At 34.8% G+C, this 25844-nt stretch overlaps 1 protein-coding gene across 35 annotated transcripts in view; it reads left to right on the top strand.

Annotated features, from left to right (window-relative positions):
* ABI3BP (ABI family member 3 binding protein) overlaps positions 1–25844 on the top strand; it is a 232156-nt gene that overhangs the window by 102987 nt on the left and 103325 nt on the right. For 29 of the 35 annotated variants that reach the window (XM_039856986.1, XM_039856979.1, XM_039856976.1 and 26 more), the window contains exons 7-13: positions 4628–4676; positions 5619–5690; positions 6252–6344; positions 12454–12531; positions 14396–14470; positions 16121–16192; positions 16717–16791. In XM_039856986.1, coding sequence (XP_039712920.1) covers positions 4628–4676; positions 5619–5690; positions 6252–6344; positions 12454–12531; positions 14396–14470; positions 16121–16192; positions 16717–16791 — 514 coding nt within the window. The remainder of the gene's footprint in view (positions 1–4627; positions 4677–5618; positions 5691–6251; positions 6345–12453; positions 12532–14395; positions 14471–16120; positions 16193–16716; positions 16792–25844) is intronic. The other 6 variants (XM_039857007.1, XM_039857009.1, XM_039856983.1 and 3 more) reach the window with 3 other exon arrangements.

Here is a 25844-nt window from a genome sequence, read left to right as displayed (position 1 = left end):
AGTATAAAGCATTTATTAACAGATTTTAAAATATAAATTTAATTAATCAAGATCTCCTTAGGATCAGTGTTCCCCTAAAATATTACATCTATTTTCACCCTTCTTTTTTTTTTTCCCCCATCAGAGATCCACCCATCTTTTTAAAAAGCCATGTCTATTACTGACGAAATGAGGCATGGTACCAATTTTTAAAGTGTAACAGTTATCAGACAAGTGAAGTAAATAGGGACGAGAAATACCATATGGCCCCCACCCACACACTGAGTTGTGTATAATGAATACATCAGGTGTCCTTACATTCTTAGCATTCATTATCCTAAGCAAAAACTTGAAAAATTTATATTTAGGCCAATGATATCACCGAAGGTGTATATCTGATTCCTCCCCCAGCTTACCAGAAATATGGAGACTTTCGCAAGTAGGATGTTAGATTCACTTTTAATCAGATGTTGGATTGAATCAGTATGTTTCATAACTTTGATTAGAACATTCCCAAATGAATTAAAACCAGAATGTAACATGCCCAAGTTCTTCTCATGTGGTTTGGCTCTTGAGCCATTGAAATTTGATTTTGAGCAGCCCTGAGTCATTCCCCAAATGGACAGCTTCTCCTTATCTCAAGGCCTGAACATAAAGTTAAATCTACAATAAATATTCTGACACCACAAAAATACCAAAGGACAAACTTGTAAAGAAATGGAATAACTTGCAAAGAGTAGCATCCTGGTGTTATCACTACTTTTATTAAAGCTAATTTTCAAGATACTATCAGGAGAAAGGTAATGCAGAATGAATTCAAAATCTCTCATCCCGTGTAATGACTGCTGCTTTGGTTATTTTTCAATAAGCATAGGCCTTCCCAAATCAGGACTAAAAAATCAAGCTGCATTGGTCCTCAGAGGCATTGCCTTTTACTACTTCAGCATCAGTCTCTCCATCGAATCCCCTGACTAAATGCTCAGTCACAACATCCTCAAAAGTGAATTCCCTTAATCGGTCACCTTGCTCAAGATGTAGTACAATCTGTGTTATTAAGTGACAGAATATCTTGAAACTCAGAAAAATTTAATGCATCTTTTATAGGGCAGGAGGGAAATCTGATTACTTCCTGCCATACAGTAAACGTTTAAAAAATAGTTACTGAATGAAGGGAGGAATAAGAGCTGTGAAAGGAAGTGGTGAGGGAGGCTTGTAGCCAGAATGGGGGATCAGCAAGCTGCAGAGAAAAAACAGTCAGTAAGGAAATGGCCTAAGGGAAAAAAATGGTCCAAGGATGGTGTCTTTAGATGGCAGTATTCTGTTGAGGCCACACCAGCGAAACTGCAGCAGCTTGTGGGACTTTCACAGCCTTGCTCCCCACCCCCAGGCCCAACACTAGCTACACTGAGACTCCTATACATATTGATTGATGTTTATAACTGCAAGTCTGGGACAGGTTACTGGTATCTTTTTAAAGAAACATTGTACATAAAACAGTTCAATTAAAATTGGATTATAACTGGTTAAATATTGTTAACTTAGAAATTATCCCAGTATTTTATTTCTCAATGAGTCCAGATAACAGATGTTTCCCTACACTTTTATTTTATAAAAAGACACAGGGAAAAGATTCATAGTATGGATGTCTTCTTGCAATTTTTAGAGCCTTCAACATAGACACTTTGGGTAGAAGAACTTTCCTGATGCCCTTTAAAGACCTGCTTACAGACCTGCTAATTACTCATCAGTCCAGTCTTGGTGCACCTTTGGGTTGCTGATTGGGCAATAAAATAATTATAGGTCTAAAAAAGAATTGGATTCTGCAGCTAAATGATTTATTTATTTTTTCGGCAGCACATATTGTTCATATAGTCTTGTCATCGTCTTAATAGAACAGGGTCTATACTCAAGTAAACACTTGAAGAGAAATTTTGTTCCGTTAATGTGAAAGGTGGTATATTTTCCATTTCTCCTTGTAAAAAATTGTTTATTTAAAACAAATTATCACAGCAAAGGAAATAAAAATTGGGATAATATAATTCAAAGGCAATCAACACAACATATAGATGTTTCTGTTTTTATGTGACATGTCTCTGAAAAACTTCACATTCAGCGAAAAGGGCACTAAATGACAGACTCATAGGGCAAATAGAGGACAAGGCATTCAAAAATTTTTAGAACAGTAGCCACAGCTCTAATAAAAACTGTTATTAGTACCTCTAAAGATGGTGTGGCTCCTCTGGCAAGTGGCTCCTTTGTGGCTGAAGGTTGCTACAGTAGGCATTTAAAATTCTCAGAAATGATGGAGGCCATGTGCTGGCAACCCTTTCACTGGAGCTGGACAGGTGGAAGTAAGGTGAACACATGAGACAGTGCCATTCGTCTGACTGTCTCTCTCTGGGGAAGAATCCTGTGTGTAAGTGCTAATACTTAAATTTGTTTATATTTATTTCTCTTATGATAATAACAAGGAAATCCTGCTAACGGTGCAACAGCAAAGCTGATAATTTTTTTCTTTCCTCATGAAGTTTATACTTCGATTCTACTCTCCCCCTCCCCCTGACTGGGAAAAAATCATGTATAAATTGTATTTACATCATCTTTTTACCAATAGCGTACAAGTGATACTGTACAAAAACGTGTGTAGCAGCCGAACAGACTGTTGTTTAAAATAACTTATCCTAATTATAAATGTAATTCACCCTTGTAAGGAATTTGGAAAATATAGAAAAGTATACAAAATAAAATTCATATCAGCTTATAAGAAATCTACTGTTAAAAACACTATGATCTGAGAGCATTTGAGATTTTGCTCCTGGCATTATCGCCAGTTTGGCTCAAATAAACTCATAAAAATTCTCAAAAAAAACCCCAAAACTATTCCATCTGGTCTTTTGTATATACATATTTGTTATAAAATTAGGTTACACTGTAGATATAAATTTATATCTTTTGTATTAATATTGTGCATATTTTTCTACTTTATTACATAGATATCAAAAATTCGAACCATAATTTATTTAATAAAACCTCTGCTTTTGGAAAATGAGGTTGTTTCACATGTGGTAATAAACACCCTTATAAATAAAAGATTATTTATATCTTCGATTAACTCCTTAGGCTAGGTTGCTAAGGAGGAAATTCTGGGTGTTTTAATCCACAGGGCTACTATAACAAAGATACCATAGATTGGGTGGCTTAAACAATAAACATTTATTTCTCACAGTTTTGGAGCTTGGGAAATGCAAGATCAAGGTGCCAGCAGATTGAGTGTTCGATGAGAGCTCACCTTCTGGTTCACAACCAGGCATCTTCTGGATGTATCCTCACACGGTGGAAGGGTGGAGGGAGCTCTCTAAGGTGCCTTTTATAAGGGCACTAATTCTATTTATGGGGGTTTCACCCTCATGACCTAATCACTTCCTAAATGTCCCACCTCCTAATACCATCATGCTGAGGATTAAGTTTCAACATATGAATTTGGGGGGAGGACAGTATTCAGTTCATAGCACTGAGTCAACAGGTACAGATATGTCTTTTAAAAAATAATCTGATAATGGTAACTTTTTTTTTGGTGGTTTTTAAACATAAACTTTTAATGCAAGAAGAAAAATTGCCAACAGTAATCTTGGTATTGTGGCCATTCTTTATTATAGGGATGTCATTTATTAAAATGGCAACATACTAGCAAGTCTCTTGCTCACAACTATGTTATAAGTGTCTCATTCAGCACATCCTGAATTAGCAGATCTGGTATGTAGAGTATCTATATTATGTATCAAGTTAAATCAAACATCAAAAATCAATGTCAGGCTTGTCTCTTTAATGTAGCCTAATTCTTCTCTATATATTTGCTACCCTTCTTTTCTCCTGTTCTATGTCTCTCCCTTGCTGTCTCGTCTTTGGCTCACAACTTCATCCAGTAGTGACTCCACTTTATAGTTAACACTAACCCTGCCCATAGTTCAAGTAGCTCTACGACATCAAAGCTTCCTGTGGGACATCTGATCTGAGGCAGTTTGAGAGAGGGGAGAATTCACAGTTCTCTAGGACCTACCATTCTAATTCTGAGGTCTTTTGAGCATAAATATGTCCAGAATGGTTGTTAACTAGTGTGGTCTTTGGAAGTAAAAATAACTGGATTTGATGTCCAGTTCTGCCTTCTTGGGTAAGGAAATGCTTGGTGTCAGGAGCTCATTGTGGTTGTGTTATATATAGTAGCAGCAGTAGCAATTGGGTACATTCAAACATTTGCTGTTGTTTAGTTTTAAAAGATAATATGAAGCGTAACTGCTTTTTGAGAAGGAATGTAAAGAAGAATTTGGCTGGGTCATGTCTCAAATGAAGTGAAAATAAACTATAGTATTCAGTCCAGAGGATTTATTTCTCTCCATTGCAGTTTCTAAATAAACTAAAGAGAGTTCTGAAGAAACTGCTTCTGTCAGATCTTTGGACATTTATGGGGAAAACCAAGCAAGTCCATAAAATAGCATCAGATATATATGTACTAAAGATCTTTCAAGCAACTGTTAAATCAGTGTCATGGTGACTTCATTAAAGACAAAAAAGGCTACTTCCAGTTCTTCGATTTATTATTTTAAAAAAGTTAACACTACCTCCGAAGCTGACTCTCTTCCTCTCTCTTCAGCCAGCGTACATCCCAAGGAAGGTGATCCCAATAACAATCATCAAACAAGGTAATTTGTATGAGCCTGCTCTGGATATGTGTTTAGAACTTTTAAACTGAAATAATTAAACAGCATGTATTTTCTCTATTTGTATGATTATTGTTTTTCAGAAATAGTTTAAAGAAACCAGTATGGTCTAGTAAGTTAGAAGTTAATAGTATTTTGATTCTTGTACCAATAAGTCAAATCTTGTCAAGTTGCATTGGTTGGGCAACTAGGGACAAAGCAATTGTAAGAAATACTTAATTGTAAAAAGCCAGTTAAATATGTGTGGCTTTGTTCAGGGTTAAGTTAGCATACATGAAGAAAGTCATTAATGGATATTTTGATTAATGAAACGAAAGCTATGATTTAGTGGTCACTTTAGGGAAAGTAAAGACATCCAGGTTTCAAGAATTATAATGTCTTATTTCATTTCAGCATCCAGTTGTTTTTGTTTTGACTGTTTTTTCAAATTATCAGACACATTTTATTATTTTCAGAGTTTCTTGGTAGAGAGGATTGGGCCCTTAAGGTAGTTCTTCATTTTAAGAAAACACAATGTTCCAAGTATACTCTCAAAACAGGGTCAATTAGTATTAGAATCATCCAAAGATGGCTTTGCTTTGAGAATATACATTTTCTAATTTTTTATTTATTAAGTCGTTGTCTCATTTTGTTCGTTAATGTAGGTAGGCTGCAGGGAGTGTAAATGAGGGGAAAAAATTTCAGCTCATTGGAATGGAACACTTTATGATAGAGTAATAGACTTTCCTTACTTACAGGCAGAGGCATCAAGGTAAAATGTGTTTCCTAGTCCCTTCATTGGCTGTGTAGCCAGCCCAATGGGTTTCTTTCTACAAACTGAAAAGTTAGGTCCGGGTTTCCTCAGTGTAGATGTCTTCACATTATTAGATTCTTACTGCTTCCTATTTTTTTCCATCACACAATTGTATTTTTATATTTCAACAGTGATTCAGAACATTACTCACAGGGCTTCAACTAAATCTCCGGATAAGACTCCCATTGGAGGAACGATACTACGTGAGTATCTTGAAATCTGTACCTAGATTAAGAAAGTTAGGCTATTTTTTTGATAATGGATCCTTTACAGAATTTTGCACTGTGAGCAGGTCTGTTGAATTGACGTTGATTCATTTCCTTTCAGTGTTTAAAATCCTGGTTAAGAACTTAGTGATGCTACTTCTACCATGTTAGAGAAGCAACTCTAGCCCATGCCTAGTGGACATGGTGGCATCTATCCTACCTGCCCCACAGCGCTATTGCAGTCACGAGGGAGACTTTGTCATATAGGACTGCTTTTTAAGAAATGAATTATGGTAGTCTTTGTTTATCACATTAAGCAGCCATTTTACAATTTTTGAGTTCATGGATTAAAAGCCATAGAATTTCAATTCAGTTCATAATATGAAAAAGATTCTGTTTAAAAGGTACTATCATATTTTTCTAACATTTTGAAGTTTGGGTTAAAGCTGACTAAGCAAAATAAGTGCTAAAGTTCATAATTACTAGTATGATGCTCTGAGCTTTGTTTTATGTCATGATGATTTTCTTCCTCTTATCTTTACTTCTGTTTCCTTGCAGTCCATCTTGTTATTCCAGGTCTTAATGAAACCACTGTAAAACTCCCCACATCCATAATGTTTGAGATTTCAGATACAATCAAGAGACAATTAGGTAAGCAGCAAAATTCTCCATTTGAACTTTGCAGTGACTGAGTACTAACACTGATAGTCTTAGAATATCCAAGGCATCTAGCAAATTAGTTATTTGGGATTAAATTAAAAAGTAAGGGACAGGCACGTATGATGTTGATGGGAATGTAAAATGGAAACAGCATGACCGTTTCTCAAAAAATTAAAAATAGAATTACCATGTGATCCAGCAATTTCACTTCTAGGTATATAACCAAAAGAAATGAAAAAAAGTTTTCAAAGAAGTATTTGTACACCCATGTTTATAGTAGCATTATTCACAATAGCTAAAACATGAAAGCAAACCAAGTGTTCATCAAAAGATAAATGGATATTTTATTATGTAGTATATTATTCAGCCTTAAAAAAGGAAGGATATTATGACATATGCTATGATACTGATGAAACTGAAGGACATTATACTAAGTTAAACAAGCCAATTACAAAAAGAAGATTACTGTACAATTCCACTTATATGAGATACCCAGAGTAGTCAAATTCATTGAGAGAGAAAGTGGAATGGTGGTAGCCAGGGACTGGAGAGAAGAGGGGAATGAGGAGTTAGTATTTAGTGGCATAGTTTCAGTTTTAAAACATGATAAGAGTTCTGGAGATGGATGATGGTGATGGGTGTACAATGTTATGAATGTATTTAAGACTACTGAATTTTACATTTAAAAATGGTTAAGATCATAAATTTTATGTCATGAATATTTTACCCCAATAAAAATAATTGGAAAAAAAAGTAAATAGCAGAGAGTTTGGAGTGTCAAAAGTATTAAATAATATTCTATAGGGAAATAATATTTTATATTTAAATAAAATATTTACATTTATGAAAGAAGAGTGAATGAACATTTATCAAATATCCAAAATACACTTTTATAAGTATAATTTTTAAATAAAGTAATTATTGTAAATAATTACACATAATATACTATCAATGGACCACTAGGTATTTTCAGTGGAAAATGATGTAAAGGTCAGGTCTATTAGAATTATTATTTGCTTGTATTTGATACTGTTTCCTACTTCTAGAAAAAAATCTGATATGATTTTAGTGTTTAAGAAATGTAAAACATAACAATTTGGAAAAAATAACCAAGCAACAAAACCCTTTAAAAGGAGCCCAGGGAATAATTGTGCTGGTCACTGGGCTAAGTCAGTTGCTACATTTGAGCATCAGATCAGTCTGCATTCTCTCTATAGCAGAGGATCTCAAACTTGGTGGAGCATCAGACATCTTAGAGATCTTTTGAATACATAGACTGCTGGGCCCATCCCCAGAGTTAACTGATTCAGTAGGTCTGGGGCAGGGCCTGAGAATTTGCAGTTCTCATAGTAAACTGATGTTGCTGGTCTAGGAACAATGCTTTGAGAACCACCGCTCTAAAGTCTCTGGAGAATGTCTTGGGCCATTGATAAATATGGAAGGAGATGATGGCATGATGTGGTAGAAAATGAGTAAGACAAAAATGCAGAGTATTTTCCATGAAGTAGGCACTAGCTTAGCACTTATGTGACTGAAGCTTCACATTGTATGGATGCAAAAACAGAGGCCCAAGCCTCCCGTTTGGCAGCATTCATTCAACAACTACTTAGCATTATTCTGTGCCAGAACTGCAAGTTGCTGTGGACTGTAATGGTGAGTTACACAGACCCCAGGACCTGTCCATACAGAGACTTCAGATTTAATTTCTTTTCCCTTGTTGGAGACCTGACCTGCTTGCTTGTTCGATGCTAGGCAATCAGATTGTAACAGTTTTAAAAGGTAAGAACTCTTAAGTTCTCCTTAGCTGTTAATTTTGATAACTTCTGGTTAAGAAGGAGGAACAAAGCCTTAAGCGGGTAGACGAGCACTTAATAGTGAACTATTAGACCTACAATTTTAGGAAAAAAACACCAATCTTCGCATCACCATTTTATTAAGATGTGAAAATATTTGCCAGTAAATCTTTGTGATTTTGTGCACTCATTACATTTTTACTGTAAAATATTCATATCTGTTAATTCTAAAGTGAGTTACCTCCAAAAATGTAGATAAATGACTCTTAGGCTTCATTTCCTTAATTTGTACATCACACTAGACCATCTTCCTTTTAGCTATAAAACCTTATGACTCAGCTCTATATCATCTATATTCTATGCTAACAGCCAGGAAACTTCCAAATTAAATTCCCTCAGTGAACCTATGTTTGGAATCAGAGCTCAGGATTTTTGCATTTACCTGTTCTCAGCCCAGAACCTATGTACTACCTTGCCCTGCACCTGGAAAACTTGTTTGGATTTGTGAAGGAGAGTGAAAATGAGCATTTTTTTTCCCAGACCACTGCTGTCAGTTTTGAACTGGAAGGTGTTTTATTCCTCAATCCTTAGTCTTGAGTGATATTTCCTAATTTGGGGGCGGGGGGCGGGGGCAGGGTTTGCAAAGTTCTGCCAGCTACCTTAATGCCAATTCAGTCTTTCTATTTTCTTTGATTTAGAGAATTAAACAGTAAATTTTTGTTTTGTTTTGTTTTGCTTTTGTTTCCCAATATGATTCACTAAAGTTTCAGGATTGAATGTCATTTTAATGGGGAAAAATATCTATGCAAATAATAAATAACTTTTTAAACTGGTATTCCTGGGAAAACACCTATCTTAAATTCAATAGATGGCAATTTTTTTTATGGATTGAAGACACTGATAGCCAGTAAGTTTGAAAATGTCTAGAAAACCTATCAAATGTACCATCTTAATAGACTGTGTTTAAAAATTACATTTAGCATAAAGTAGGATACTTACACAGTGGGTTGCTTTGTGTTAGCAAGTGTAAGAGGTATCCACGTGTTCTTTCATACATTTTTATTATGTATATTTGTGATGTTGGGGTCCTCTAAAGCAAGGGTCCTCAACTCCTGGGCCACATACCAATGCTAGTCTATGGCCTGTTAGGAATCAGGCACAGCAGGAGGTGAGCAACGGGTGAGCAGAGTGAAGCTTCATCTGTATTTGCACCTGCTCCCCAGTGCTAATATCACCACCTCGGCTCCACCTCAGATCATCAGGCATTAGCTTCTCATAGGAGCACTGGTCATGGTGCCCTCTGAAAAGGGCAAAAATGTTAGGGACCGCCGCTCCAAAGCATGAGCCCCAGGGCACATCTGAGAAAGGTACTAGCAAAGATCAGCACAAAGTATGGGAAATACCAAGGAAAGGAACTCCAAGAAGAGACTTAATGAAACAAAAATTTCTTTTATGGATTTGGAGTTTGCTGGGGAATGTGTAATGAAAGCACTCTAATCTACCTCTCTTTAAAAATACCTAGGTAACTCCACATTATTAATGATTTGTATATATTCTGCAAATTGTTTTTTTCTCAATATTGTTTTTAAAAGTTTACCCAATTTGATGCATATTATTAACCCAAGTTCACTCATTTTAATGATCTATAATATTCTGTGGTATGACTATACTTCCATTTATTTATTCCTCTGTCGATAAATGTGTATGTTGTTTCCAATTTTTTACTATTCAAAATGAATGCTAACAAAAAATTACATTTAAATTTAATGTTTTGGGTTTTTTTTAATGAAAATAGTGTGAACATAAGCAGTTCTTTATACCAGTGTGGGAGAAATAAACTTTCCTTAAGTTATTTATCACTGTAATTCAGAAAAGACCTACTTTTTGAGGGGGTAAATTCTAAAAATAATATCCTCATTCCAGCAGAGCCAGTCATGGGATTCCAAAAAATTAATAGCTTTTGTTCTAAGAACACATGGTGTGAATAATGAGAGAAATAAACAAAAAGTTAGTATTACACCCACATCTCCCAGGGTCATACAAAGGCTTTGCCAAACCCAAGACTTAGATTGCCAAAAATTCAAGGAAGCAAGTATCTTGAAAAAAGGTACAGAAGAATCAGAGAGGAAAAGGAATGTCCTGGGTTTTAAGTTGTTCTGACTGTAGTTGTACATAGATAGTGCTCATGGGTTGATAGGAGACATAAAGAGTTCTCCATTCAAATATCTTCTCCATCTACCAATTTCTCTGATTCCTGAAATGCCATAGTAAGAAATACATTATGCCTTTCTTAGTAATTAGTGATGTGTAAAGAATACAAATATCTCTTGGGAAGGTAATTTACCATTTCTTCTTTATTAACAGCTAATTTTAGAGTCATGTGATTGCCAGCTAAGGGCATGTTTAGAATATAAAGAGCTAAAGCAAAGCAACTCAGAGCATCGTATGAAAGTCTAGGCTTTGGAGGTTAAAATAAATAGATAGATAGATACTCCTAGTCATCCAGGGAACCACCAAGAACATCAGATACTCATAGGAAGGAGAGGATTAGCAAAGGTGTCCTGAAGGATAAGAGGACACTGAAAAGGGAAGAAGTATAAAATAAAAACCTTATAATCATAAAAATCTGTACTCTGAATTATTTTTTTCCTGTGCCAACAATCACAATCATTCTAAATAAAAAATGACTACAAAAAAAGGCAGGAAAAAATCTCGATAAAATTTAGAAATTTCAAAACCAGAATTTTTCATAAAATTATACTAGATCTGTTTTTTTTTTTAGTTATTCCAAATAGAGTTCCTTCTCTTTATGCCCTGCTTAATTAATTTGAACAATCATATCAAACATTTCTGTTGTACAGACATGCTGTGCAACTTCATGTAAACCTGAATCCAAGACACACACTTGACTATTTAATATGGCAAGTATGTAGCACTTGTGACATCTATTTCTAGCATTTTAAATCACTCTTGAAAATAATTGGCTCTATGTAGGAATCTATTGTACGCTTCCATAATACAGATTAAAAATCAATTGACTTTTATTAACATTATGAAAACGATGACTTTAAAATTGTCTTTGTCCATCAGAAGTAAATAAATATTTCGTGCCCATGTTAACTAAGAATAAAGTGGCCTTTAGAACAGTGATGGGAACTACAGAAGGTTACAAAATTTGCATGCTCAGAGAACTTTGAGAGAACAGATTAGATCGATAGTTCTCAACAGAAGGCAATTTTGTCCCTCAGGGAATATTTGGTAATGTCTGGAGACATTTTTGGTTGCCACAACTCTATAAGTGCTAGTGGAATCCAGTGGGTAAAGGCCAGAAGTGCTACTAAACATCCTACAGCAAAGGAAAGGCCCCCACACCAAAAATTACCCAGCCCAAAATGTCAGTAACGCCAAAGCTAAGAAACCCAAGGAGTTCCTGTACAATCTTAGGACTCTAAAAATTCCTATCTGAATTATATAATCAGTTCAAAATGACATGATCGGTGTGTCTCAAAGATGAATGAATTCTTTTATGCCACTAGATAGTTTCAGAATATTACAAGTAGGTCATTGATTCGTGTATTAACTAGCCAAATATCTTAATCATTGGGAAACTCTGGTATGAATATATTTTCTTTGAAAAAGAATACCTAAATTTTAGAGAGAAGTTTCCTAAATAATTGTCTAAAGAAGGAAAAAAATAGAAAAATATTTGATTTTATTCTTTACACTGAATTCCCATGTGTGACCAAAAGAAAAGGTCTTTGTTAACACGTGGCTCAAATAAATTACTGGTAGTATTTTTTTGACATAAACGTTTTCAAATAATTTAGTTTCCTGTGTGTGTTATTTGTGCTTGTCTAAAATTTCAGTGTCATAACCTATTACATATTTTACCATGCATAATAATGGAAATTTTCTATTCATTGATTTTTTTTTTCTTAAAATTAGGAGTACTTGAATATAAAATCCCATAGAGTATTTGCAATACAACCTATGCCTTCCAGAAACTCTATGAATCAGAACAGCTTGAGAGTCATTCAAGTATTGGCTTGTGATTTTTTTCTTCATTCCAATGCCAGCTTAGATCTTAAAGAATTACCTGGGGTTAATGAGAAAGAGTTCTGAAAACTGTCATGCACTCATCCTAATCTCTGGTAGAAATGCACAGTAGATTTGTTGACTGCTTGGTGGGAAGGGATAAGCAGAATTTCTGGAAATAGTCTGTTACTTGGTTATGTTTTGAATTAATTGTATTTGGAAACTGTGTTTTAAGGAAATGAAGCAAATTACTTGTTCTCTGACTTTTTTAGCTAAGAATGAAACCTTGGCATTACCTGCTGAATCTAAAACACCAAAGGTAGAAAAAATCCCAGCACAGCCTATAACAGGTAATGACATCCCTATGTTGTTGGCTTTGAGAGAATAAGTAATATATGTTTTCAAAAAGTAAATAATTAACAAGCCTGTACTTGTTTCAGTGAAGAGCCAGTAGGAAATTTATTTTGATCAGAAGCACAAAACGATAGGAGAGTCTATGTTCTTAATCTAATGTTTGAAAAAAAACCAAACAGATGCAAAATGAACTATTGACTCATATAACATCTGATGTGTAATATGGAAGCTGTATTTTTCACTCTAAATAAAAGTTGTTACTTCAGTGTTCTGAAATATTTTTACACTAAAATGTGATACCTGGTTTTGGTGCTTTCCTTTTATATGAAGACAGACAGACTGCTTTCTCTTCACGTTACAAGTGGTCAGTTTAATAAAATGTCATTATCCTTCACAGATCCATAGCTTGAGATCTATGAAAGTACAGTGGAATTGTTTAGCAGCAATATCTCTGGAAGATCAACAATAGTAGTCTAGAGAATATGTAATAGCTTGGTAAAAATCCTTTAAAGAATAAATGTGGTATGCATTTTCCCCACAGTTTATCAGCTGTTACTAACAAACATTCAGCATTTCTTCTATGAATGAACTGCCCAAGTCCAGCTCACTGGGAACATATTATCTCTGAACTGTAGTCTTCGCCAGAGCAGTACTACCTCATCTAGGGCTCAGTGAAATAAATGTCTGGCAAGAACTCCCCCAAGTCCACATTTAGCAAAGTAACTCCAACCTAAAGTGAATTTTTAAATCCATAAAATTGCTATAAATTGTAATATTAGTGATACTGTCCATGCATTAAACTCTTTGACTGATAACTGGTCCAGAGAAGATAAAGTCTGGTGAGGAAATATAATAACTTAATTTCAAGAAACCTATTCAGGTAGAGATATTTTTAATAGAGTAAGAAGACCTTCCATTCCTCACCTTCTTGGGAGTTGAGGCAGAGGGAGAAGCTATTCCAGATGCTGAAATAATCTATTTGAATGAAATTCCTAGGTAGTTTTATGATTTCAATATAATTATTCAGTACTTAAAAAAAATAGGCATGGCCCAGTGGATGCCTCCAAGTTCTTTTCTGCCGAAAGATTCAACCCAATTATACTTTCCCTAATTCCACTTTCTTCTCTTGGCACAGTATCTTATGGGAGAGTCTACAGATTTCTTAGTTCTCTGCCAATCCTTCCTCAGAATTTTCCACTTCAGAAACACTTAGTCAAGCAGTGTTATTGTGTTATCATGTGTCCTTACCCTGCAAAATTCTGAAATTGTCTAGCTCACAATTCATTCCAGATCTCAGAGATCCTGGTTTATTTCTTCAAAACTATTTACTCGAGGTGATCATTGCCTTTGATCTAGCTTTTGGACCAGACTTGTGCCTAAGCATTTGAATTGTTATCATAACTTGAACCCAGTTCCAACTTTTGCATGTTGACTGTAGTTTGAAAGAGAGAAATCTCATAATGTAATAGTTCTAAATAAACCTTTTGCCCTGGTTTATTCTTTTATTTGCTCATTAAATTAATTCATTTAATAAACATTTATCATGTGCTTGCTTTACTATACCCCAGACATTACGTTAAGCTCTGAAGATAAAGAGAAAGAAAAGGGCAGACAAATAAAAAATTAGGATTAATCTGATAAGTGCTTTCATGGAGGTCAGTTCAGTGCGCTTTTTGGCTAGATGAATGTCAGCTCAAGCACCTGGGGCAAGCCAGGGAGTCCTTAACATACATAACTTGAAACATGATGAGCTATCTAAGTGTCAGTTACTAATTCTAAAGGGCAACAAATATCTTATGATCTTTGGTTGCTTCATCATTTTATCTTAATTAAAATAAAGTTGTCTTTTTTACCTTCCAGTGACTCCTGAATCAGTTCCAAGAACCACTAAACCCACTGTGTCTAGTGTGTTAGACATTTCAGAAAGAAAACTGGGTAATTCTAAGAACTTTTTTTCTAAAACAAACCAAAAAAAATCTCCCAGCACTCAAAGAAATAAAAAGTAACCCAGTACCTTAACTTTCCCCCCCATCTCTCCCCTCCTTACTGGCAGTAGTTAATCTTCCAATTTCTTGGACTAGTTCCATTAAAGAGTTAACAACATGCCTTGATCCTGGTGATGGATATTCTAGGTAGCTCTGGATGCTAGATGCTAACTACACATCCTTTTAACCAGTCTCTTAGGATGTATAGAAAAACAGAATGCCAGCCTTTTAACACATAAAGCTAAGGGGTGGGGGGAAATCTGGAAGTCTTGATTATGTCTGTGCTTTCTGTTTTGATTGGTTTTTCCAAGTCTTGTGTGTACTAAACTTGAGGACAATCCCTAAAATGTCATGCTTTCTAATAAGAATTTCATGTCATGCATGTTAGCTGCTTCTTGGCCCAAGAGAACACAACTTGCTTTGTTCTCTTCTCCTGAAGAAATGGAGCCCCATGTATTTTGTTCTGTACTTGTGATATTGATCTTCCATGTCACACCGAGGCACTTCGAAAGCATACCTTCAATTTTTAACCACTATGTAAAACTTTTCCAGGGAAAGCCAGCTATTTCCAGCAAAGACATTAGCTGCCCAGTACACATTCTGTTATGAGCATGTGTCACATGGTCATGGTTAAGCCACAACATCAAATTGTGATTTATGCAGTTGCTAACTATTGAATTCTTCTTTGTTGTTGTTCTCAGTGAAAGGACCCTGGAAACACTGCAAACTATTCTAATACCTAGGTTTTAATTGCCACTGAGCACTCTAGGTAAAATTATTAAAAACTGTAGCTTTTTATTACCTTGGAAATATTATGCATGCTTGAAAGGAGTCCTGAGGCTTATTCATTCAAATTTATCACCTCACAGGAAAGAAGGGACAAATGTCTTATAAAACAATAAATTCCCCAACACCAAGTTTTTAAACGTTATAAAATCTTTATTTTATAATTTAGGATTCTAAAAGTTTCTCTATGACAAATCTTTAGTTGTTTTCCTTTTTGGTGGTCGTATTTTGATGTTATTTTTGATTCTTTTAATTCAAAATTATTTTGTCCCTGAATACTTTTCTATATTTTTCTCTGAATATCTCTTTGTTTCTTTTCACATAAAAGACATTTATAATATTTATGCAGACTGCTTCTTAGAATTTCTTTATGAGTATAATATCAAAAAAGTTGTTAGATAGGAAGCAGGAGCTTAAATATAAAGCCATGTGGTTCCTGAAATTCTATTTTTAAAAGCTATAAGATGGACATTTTCTAGTTCAGATGTGTTTGGTGCTTGGCTTGAGTTTAAATAAAATGTATCTACGTGCACACATACACACAGATGAAGAAATTAGGAAACTAATTTAATGAAGGTGAAAAGAAGAGCTCAAATTCCTCAGATATCGTGGCTTGATTATAAAAAATATAACAAGAAGCTTTATTATATTATCAAGCATTGAAACACAGGAGTAAGAAATACTACTAACAGTGCCTTACTTAACATGAGTAATTTGCCTTTTTGTGTTTTTTGTTTTAGCAAGCTTGTGATTTTAAAAATCTTTCTCTGTTACTTGTACGTCAAGTCATAATATTTCTTATGTTTCATTACAGCTCCGAAAAGACTTCCAGAATTTCCTCAGGCAAAAACGCCTTTCCCTTTTGAGAAACCTGGGGGCACCTTGGGTAATAACAGAACCTGAAATCTGGTGTTAAGATATGGATGGTGATTGCTTAATTCTAGAGGACACATTTACTGGGTCCTATCTCTGCAAACCTCAGTGAACTCATGAATTCCATTAATTTGGCCAAACAAGTGGTTGATTTTGTTAAAAAAAAATACACACACACACACACACACACACACACACACACACACACACACACGTATATATATGTCTGATTGGATTATTTTTTTAAATTTAGTATCATCAGCCCGTTAATTCCGTACAGCCCATTAAGTTTGTTTTCTGTCCTCAAATATGTTGAGAGTATGATGCCAAACTCTGGTCTCTCTCTAGTTACTAATCAAATGGTCTTGGGATGGGTACATATTGATTTCTTCTTGAGATATGATGGCTTTTGATTGGATCAGTATGCACATTTTATTACAGGCTTTTTGTAGCCACTTAACCATACCAGCAACCTATTTCTGTCTTTTTTTCCTCTCCAAAAAAAATCTTCAGCAAATTCCATTTCTTTTGCTGTAGCTTCAAGTGAAAAGCCATGGATTTTACCTACAGCTAAAATGTCGGAAGATTCCAAAGTTCTACCACCTCAAACTGGTAATGGCATTCTTTTTAAAAATAGATGGGAACAACAGTATTCAATAACTTCTTGTTTTTATTTTTATAGGTTCCTTAGTTGATTATCACAAAAACAAAATGATTTTGAATTTGTTTTAAAGATTTATGTTTTAGTGTCTGGACATATAAGTAGAAGTTTGGCTAGAAGATGAACTATGAATTGGCTCACTGATTTTTCTAGAGATCTCTTTAGTGTCATGAAAGCAGTAGCAAAAATAAGAATCATCATGGGTCTGCCTTAACAGTGAATTTAATGTTTCTCTCGCCGGTAGATATTTGCTTATTTTTTCAGAAATGAACATTCGAGAGCTTATTATATTCAAGATATTATTACTAAGTCCTAAAATCTATGAGCACATTGTGATATAGAGGGAAGACTACAGGTCTTGGCAATAATAATGGACTTTAGCTCCAATGCTGGCTTTCCTACTAACCATATACTTTTGCTATTTTTCTCTACTTTTCTGGGTCTTAGTTTGCTTTTGTAAGTTGCAGTGATTGGTTTTTTTCTCCTGAGAATTCTTGTGTTCCACCACTGAAACTGATTAAGGGAGATAGATTCCCTTTTTTAAAAATAAATTTTTCTCAAAAAATGTTTTCTCCTATACATCTTTTCTTTGATGTCTAGCAGTCAACTAAAGGAAACAGTCAACATAGGAGAATTATAAGAAAACCTCAGGAACCACTTTGTGTGATTACTTTCATGATTTTTGTTTTATCTGTTTGTATTTTAATTTTTTGTGTACCTTTTAGTTGTGAATTTTTTGAGCACCTATAATATAGTATATAATGTAGTTTATGTAATGAAGTTAAATATACCATTTTGTGGAATTCTTCAGCAAGCGTTCCAACAGAGGACTGATTTGAGAAAGAATAAGAATGAGCCTTCTGATACATAGATCTTAGTCAAATTATTCTTTCTCTGTTACACTTAATTGGCTCAGATCTCAAAAAAAAAGATGAAGGATGGTATCAAATGAAGTAAGCATGTCTAATATAGTCTCCCCTAGTTTTCTCAAGTGACATTGAAAGTTTGCTATGGTTGTCAGCCTATCCAAGAGAAGCCTCAAATTGGCTCTTTCTAAGCCTTGGTTGCCCTAGTCACTGACCCTGAAACTCTAGTGCAATTACTTAATGTGGGTGCAAAAATACCCTTAGCAATCCAGGTCTCCTGAGTTAAAAATTCAGGTTCTAGATAGAGTTTCATACTGAGCCTCTAGTTCCATTAGCTATTATATAGGCAGAGCTGCACTGTGACTATGGAACAACAACTAGTCTGTGGCCATGTGTGATAATTTATCTGCTGCACTAAGGCAGGCCTGGCCTGATTCCCACATCCTTCATGAGCATCACATCTCCCAAACCAAACACTTTTGGTGCCCACTGGACTAGATGAACTCTTAGGCCCCTTTCATCTCTTAGCTTTTGGATTATAACATAAGGGACATAGAGTCCCCCAGGTTTCCCTTGAGCAGCCTCCAGTTTTTGTTTTTGTTTTTGTTTTTTGTTTTTTGTTTTTTGTTTGTTTTTGCCTACAATTATTCAGGAACAAACTGACCAAAACCTCAGGGAAACTATATATAATTTTATATAATTTATATATAATTCTATGATTTATATAATTTAATTTATATAATTTTATATATAAAGCCTGAATTGAACCAAACATTAGGGAGTGGGGAGAATATGTTGGGAATTAATGGTTATTGAGTTACAAAGACACAAAGATAGATGAGATAAGAAATCCCAATAAAGGCAGGGTTCCTTTTGCCTTTAATTGTAGAAAAGGAATATTCTAGTTTTTCCCTGTTGGAGTATACATAGTGGCTAATGCAGCAGGAAGCAGTTTTGTGCAGCTATGTCACTACTGCCAGGGCAACCTTAGACTGCCAGAGAACCTCCAACAGTCACTGCCAGCCTTCTCTGTATGAAGTGTTAGGGCTTGTCATGGGCTGTACAAGTCCTGTAGGTGATGATCGCAGGCATGAATATTAGCCCCCAGAAACTTCCTAGCCTGCCTTTACAACATTTAAATTTGATACTTCTGCTATTTAGTATAATCCTTGGACGCGCACCATTGATATCACTGGGGAGTTGGTTAAAAAGGCAGAATCTGGAGCTCTGCTCCAGATCTATTGAGTGAGGACTTGCTTTTTGACAAGATTTCCAGGCAATTTGTATGGACATTAAAGTTTGAGAAGCAGTACATTAGCACTGTAGTCTGTAATATTTCTCATGGTGCGGATAAGAATCATCAAATGTGATTAATTATAGGACAAGAGGCCTCAAGTCAATATAAGATTGGTTTCTCAGAGTAGATGATTAAGTTTCAATTGTCTCTGCAAATATACACAATGCTTACACCTAATTCTTATGCAAGAGTTCTGTGGTATCTTCCTAACATGTTAAACTTCAAATTAAAATTTATCAAATGCATTATTTGTGATTTTAAGAGTTGATATATTCATGCCATCCTTTCATTCATTTCAGCCTTTTGTGGTTCTTGTGATTAATTTTGTGTGAATTTATATATGTACTAAGTTTCAGTGCATATAACTATTTTATTTTCCAGTTACTCACATAGCTTCCTAATGCAATTGCTTTGAGAATTAAGAAGAGAAAGAGATAGAGCTAGTACTTGAATGCTGGTTCATAAAACTATTGGTCTCATTTTCAGTCATTATATCCTTTGAAGAAATGATATATTTTAGCTAGTATTAATGACAGTATTATAGCAAAATTAACATTTTGTTTTCTCGGTCATGAAACAATACATCTATATTTACTATGTCAATGCCCTCAGTTAAAGACCACCAGGAAAGTACGTGTATTTGAATAAAGTGAGGTTTATTTACTCATTGCAACAATGCAGAATGGATGCCATGATAACTGTGGGATCTCATAGTAACAAGGTATTGGAAAAGACATATTGCAAAATTTGGTATTGTGTTAGCTGATTCTGGGGAGGGTCCAAAGAAGTGAAACTTTGCTCTGGATTGAATGCTGTGTGAAAGTGGGAGTAATTCTGTGATTGAATGTCTTAATTCAATCAAGGAAAGCAAGAAGAATAAAGCTAAAATTATAATTGGTAAAGAAGCAGCAGTTAGTCATATTAGCCAGAATGTGGGAACAGTCATTTTTGAGCTTATGTATTTGTCTGTTTTCCACACAATTATAGAGTGCTCTTGGTTTTGTCTCAATCCATCTTGGTCACTGAGTGGTCTTGTCTGATGTTGGTGTCCGTTCAAATTGTTGCTGTTCAGCAGGAGAACCCCAAGCTGAGCTGTGGGTGCTAGACAAGCACTGGACGCCAGGGGCTGCTTTTCCCTATCAACCATTAAACGTGAATTATTAATATCTTTTGTAAAATTAATTTGCTTCAGTATTTACTGGATTCGTTTTCCGCACTTACTTAATATTTTGTACCAAATCATCAGAATGCATGCTCTCAAAAGGACTTCTGTATTACTTTTGGATTAAAAAAAAAAACCATGTGAAAATTCTACCCTGCATGCTGACTGTTGAAATCCCTGGGTCATTTCAATAGTTTATGACAAAAGTGGGACAGGGTATTTAGAATTTGGAATATTCCAGGAAATTTGAGAAGTATAGTCATCAAACATATTCTTCCCCACTTTCAGCCTATTTGCCCTAATATTTCATTAATGCTACATTTTGTGATCTCATTATTTGGAATTGTATTTTGTATTAAAATACAAAATTTAAGTACATTTAAGTAGGATTGATTACTTTCGATTCCCTTGGCCAATCCAATTCTTTCTAAAGTATAGAAAGGAAATTATAAAAATCTGCTCTGTAATTACATGCCAGGATGCAAACTTATAAAGTCTGTATTAAAAGAAAGTTGGCTATAGTTTAGAAATACTTTAGTACTTGTGATAGTCATTCAGAAAAGCCAGTCTTTCTGATGATGCAGTGGAATTGGTCTTACGTTCTATTGGAAGGTGGCCAGTTGACTATGATTTCTATGCTATTATGGACTAAGTTCTAGAAAAGCTCAGTACCTTCAAACTGTGCCCCCCTCCCCACCAAATTGTGCATTTGCACATATATGCACATACTTTTTGGATTACTTCTTCACTGAAATCATATAATTTTGTATTTACATAGCAGTTTTCTATTAAGAAATTCAAAGGCTTGTGTTTTTATCATCAAATTGATCCTCCAGGAATCTGTGGAACCAAAGAGTTATTTTCTTTTATCTTAAGGAGGTATATAAGAGGCTTGCCTCTGAGTAGGCAGAAGAGCAAAAACTAGATCCTCATTCATTTCTTTCTAAATCTCCGACAAACCACTTCACGTTAAAAATGAAACAATGTCACATAGCTTGCTTTGAATTTTCACAGAATAGCGCAACAGGGTAACCTAAATGTTCTTATTAGAGCAAGGTGCTTTCTAGATTTTTAAGAAATATCAAGTAGACTGTGAGAAAGACTGGCCAGTCCCTGAAGTTATTCTCATCGTGACTGATCATTAATCTATGAGCTATAGAATGAGACCAAGCTGGGTTAGTAAGCAGTTCAGCTATTTACCATTTGTGTGGCTGTAGACAAGTGATTTAATCTTTTAAATCTGTTTCCCCTTCTATTAAATGGAAGTAATATATAAATTTTTTTTCACTGAGTTGTTATATCTTAGAAATAATATATAAATCACTTAATCTAATTCACAGTGCATAAAGGGTACCCTGTTATCATTTTCTTAGCACAGTGAACTCTTGCACTGAATGCACCCCCTTCTCACCATACTGCCCATTCCAAACTTCCTGAATGCTACAGACACTTAATAACAATAAATTATTTAATTAATAGAAAGAAGGAAGAGATCATGAAAAACAACTCTAAACTTCTATATTTTGAGCATGCCAATGATTCTTGGGTCTTCATTTCTCTTACATAAAAATTTTTAAGGAGAATGGAAAGGACATGTGCTGTGTTATTTGAAGAGGCTCTGCAACTCCATGTGAATAGCCTGATGTCCTATTAACCCCATGACAGGGATGGGAAATTGTATCATATGGCCATGTTGTTCAGTTAGATTGGCAGCCTATATCATTCCATAAACTGGGCTCAGCCCCTGCCTAAGCTCAGGGAGTAAAATGATCCCATGACCAACTTTCTGTGTCTTCTGTGGACATCAGAGATACCTGTATAAGAAGCAACATAAATGCCATGTATTTATTATCCCACAGGTGGGATATTTGCATGATTTCTAAAGTCCTTATATGGTTTGAAGGGGTGGATGGAAATCAACTTTCTTTTTCTGGCTCGATAATGCCTCAACTTGTTCATCCACTTAAAAGACCATCATTTAGTACTGGGAGGGAGGAGGTATTTAAAGCGCAAATCAAATAAAGAAAATGGTTTCTTTATATAACCCGGAATAATTCAACGTGTTTATTTTTATCTTTAGAAAGTTCTCCTACCTGTTCTTTTCCCAATGTTTCCAGACAAACTGATTTTCCCCTCCAAATGTACTGACTTATTACTAAGATAATGACTTCTTCTGGCATAATTATTTACCCTTGAATGATAAACAATTATCTTTAGAAACCTCCCTTGACGGTCAGATGGAGGATTATAGATCTTAATCTTTTCATTAGAATCCACTTATTATTTTCAGATCTTAGTTCTCTCAGTACTTTGTAGAACTTCAGTAATTTGCTATACACACTTAAGCTATATCAATTACTTAAACACTTGAAAGCCAAACTGATCAGTATGCCCAAGAAGTCCTATATTGGTTGGAAAGTTTCGGTGGTTTGCTCAGAATGGTTGAAAAGAGATTAACCTCTACATTTGGTCCTTATTGCTCGCCTATGAGGTGTTGATGGCATAGATCTGGCCCACCCAACTGGATTAAGCCCTAGAGAGGAGAAGAAGTAGGAGTAAGTGGTGGTGATGATGCTATGAGAGCAGGAAAATAGAATTCAAGTGTAGCAGATGGTTTACAGATTTACTGTGGCCTCTTAGAGATTTATAGTCTCAGGCTTTGGTTTTGCTTCATGAGGTTTGTTTTTTGTTTTTGGTTTTTTGGGGGTTTTTTTGCAGGCAGTATTTTCACAAATTTTAAGGTTAACCAGAAAGGTATTTAATTTTTCCATGAACTGAAGAAAGCATTTTTTATTTCAATAGTACTGAGAACTCTGTGTGTGGTGTTTATAAAAGCTTTTCTCATCTAGCTACTTTTGACAGTCCTGTTGTACTTTCCCATTGCTTCTTCATATGTTTTTGGGACTCTATTTCTATGGCCACAAAAGCACATGGTAGATAATTGTGTGGTAGAGGAAGAGATTTGCATGCACGTGTATGTGTATCATAAAATAATTAAAGAACCTGTTCATCTATTTTCATTTATCTTTACTAAAAGCATAAACTATCAACTGTCAAACCATTGTTATTTGCTCATTGTAATGAACATCTTGCAGATTAATTCTATTTAGTCTCTACTACGTACCAGGCTTTGGGGTAAATAAAACTTGGAGTGCATAATGAGCAAGACAGACATCATTTCTTTCTTAATAAAGTCTTTCATTTAAGAACTTATGTTTAAAAGTGAAAGTCTTTCACATAGTTATTAATATTAATAATTTATTAATAATTTGAAGAAAATAAATTGATAAATTCTTAATAATCGAAAATGTCTATGTGCAGTCCTATGTTTCCAGCGTAATATCAGAGCATTTTTTATTATGGAATTTGCATCTAATCAGTTTTTAAAAAGTAAAAGTAAAATGTTTAACCAACAAAACATAACTATGTAGTTTTAGGAACTGAGCAAATGAGCCTGTGGTAGTGAGGCTTATTTCATATTACGATATTTTTTCTATGAAAAATATAAAAGTAAAATTTAGTTATCATGATTATAAGTCATTACTTTTTTTTAAAAGAAACTAGTATTGCTTTGACTTGAGCTAATTTTACTCACATTAGGTTTCTCCTCCAACTTTTGGTCCCATTTACGTTCTGTGAATGCAAGATGAGAGGTAGTGCTTAATGTCAAGTAGCTGGAGGATTTATCCATCAAGTAAAAACTGGTAACAGATCTTTGTTTCTGAACAATAACACATGATATACCATGCGGAGGGTCTGAAAAATAGAAGGGTTCACTCTTAACTCTTAGCTTTTATCAATTTTATAGTCTTTTTTAAAACCAGGGATGCCTAACCATTCCATGCACTTCACTCTGGTAAAGGAGTATACATACAAGAATTTTGGAAAGAAATTACGAGCTGTTGATTTCTAAAGAACTCCATTTCTACACTGTCCTCCTCTCTGACATCAATTTCTTCAGCGTCAAAAAAAAAATCTTGTTTAACCGATGAATAAAATGAGGTGGTATGCTTCTCAAAGCTGCCCAAACAACAGAAAACTTCCAGCAAGTGAAGATTGTGTGTTTTTAGCACTCTTGTTCTTTACTACTCAGCTCTCAGAAATTCCAGAAATAGAAATATCAAGGACCATATCTGCCAGAGAATGTTATTTTAATCTTAAGCATATTTGGGGAAATGTTTGGAAGTAAGAGGTCCCTGACAACTAGAACTTCTAGACATGAGCCACAGTTGCCAGAGATTGTGGAAAGGAGGGCTTCTTTCCATAGTAGTGTGCCTTCTGAGAATAGCCTACGAGAAGATGGCAGCCTGGCTTGGAAACTCCAGAAGGAGGGGAATTGTAAATACGGAAAAGAAGTGGAAAGAGGGTGAATAAATATCATCCCTTAGGACAAAAAGTACAAAATAGAGGAAAAGTGGTCCAGTGTCACTAGATGAAAGAGAAACATGGAACTTAGGATAACATAAAGACAGTTGTGACATTTTTCAAATACAGCAATATAAATAATTCAAGCTATTCATAATTTCTTTCCAAGTATGAGAGGATAAATAAAAATTGGTCAAGTTTTCCTAATTTATTTAGTAGTAGATAGAGCCATCTTTGCTAGATCCATGACTTAAAATTGGCTTAAAGCAAGACTAAGTTCAGCAACTGCCAGCATTTTTGTCCTTTAAAAGATTAATCATTCTCTAACTCTTCAAAATTGTAGCTAGGCTAAAGAAAACTTTATATTACAATGTAATGGTTTACTCTCAGAATTTTTGCATATTTTAACTCATCATATTCTTTTAGTTTTGAAGATTTTGCAAAGCAGATTCACCTTCACACGTTAAAATGTATTCTTCTGCCTCTTCAGTTGTAATTTAGCATAAACTGTCCTGTCTGCTTATTAGAGTATGTCACAGGGTCTGAGATGATCTTTCTTACAGCTTCAGCTAGCACTGGTTCAAATCATTACATTGTCACTGAATTACAAGTAATCCCAATGAGTAAATTTTCTCATGAGTTCCTGCCTTTTTAGTTTATTGTTATACAGCCATTTTGAATGGGCAAGGAAAGTAACATCTGCTTCACAACAGTTCATGCTTTCTCTCTGCCTCTTATTACCATAGTGACAGCTCTTTGCGCAGAAAGAGAACATTTTTATTTTAATGCTCTTTTTACTTGCAGATACAATTTTTATGAAAGTTATCCCTGTTTTAAAACCAACCTCTCCCCTTTTTTAAGGTCACTCTGCTTTTTTTAATTTCATGTAGAATATTTAATCTTTAAATCTGCTTAGATTATAGAGGGCCCATGGCTTGATAGAGGAACATAAAAAGAAAACTGCCTTTTAATAAAGTAGCAGAAGGGAATAGTGCAAAAGGAAGAATACTGGTCTTAACTCTGTCATTCTTGGCCCTGTGAATTGAAGGAAAAATATGCCGAACTTGACAATCCCAGTATGTGACCACTGGCAAATTACCATTGTGAATCTCAACTGCATTATCTAGAAAGTAGAGAAAACACTCCATTATCAATAAAGTGAGAATAAAGTCTACCTCACCTCTTTCTCAAGGATATTAAGAGAGTTTAATAAGCTTATATATGAGAAAGTGCTGTGCAAACTGTAAAATGCTGTCCAAATGTAAGATAGCATGATGATAACTTTTACTAAGTAGAAAAACTACGTAGTAAATG

The sequence above is a fragment of the Pteropus medius genome, unplaced genomic scaffold (assembly GCF_902729225.1).
Source record: "Pteropus medius unplaced genomic scaffold, Ma_sr-lr_union100, whole genome shotgun sequence".
Taxonomy (NCBI): Eukaryota; Metazoa; Chordata; class Mammalia; order Chiroptera; family Pteropodidae; genus Pteropus; species Pteropus medius.
This window is presented reverse-complemented; position numbering and strand designations above follow the sequence as displayed.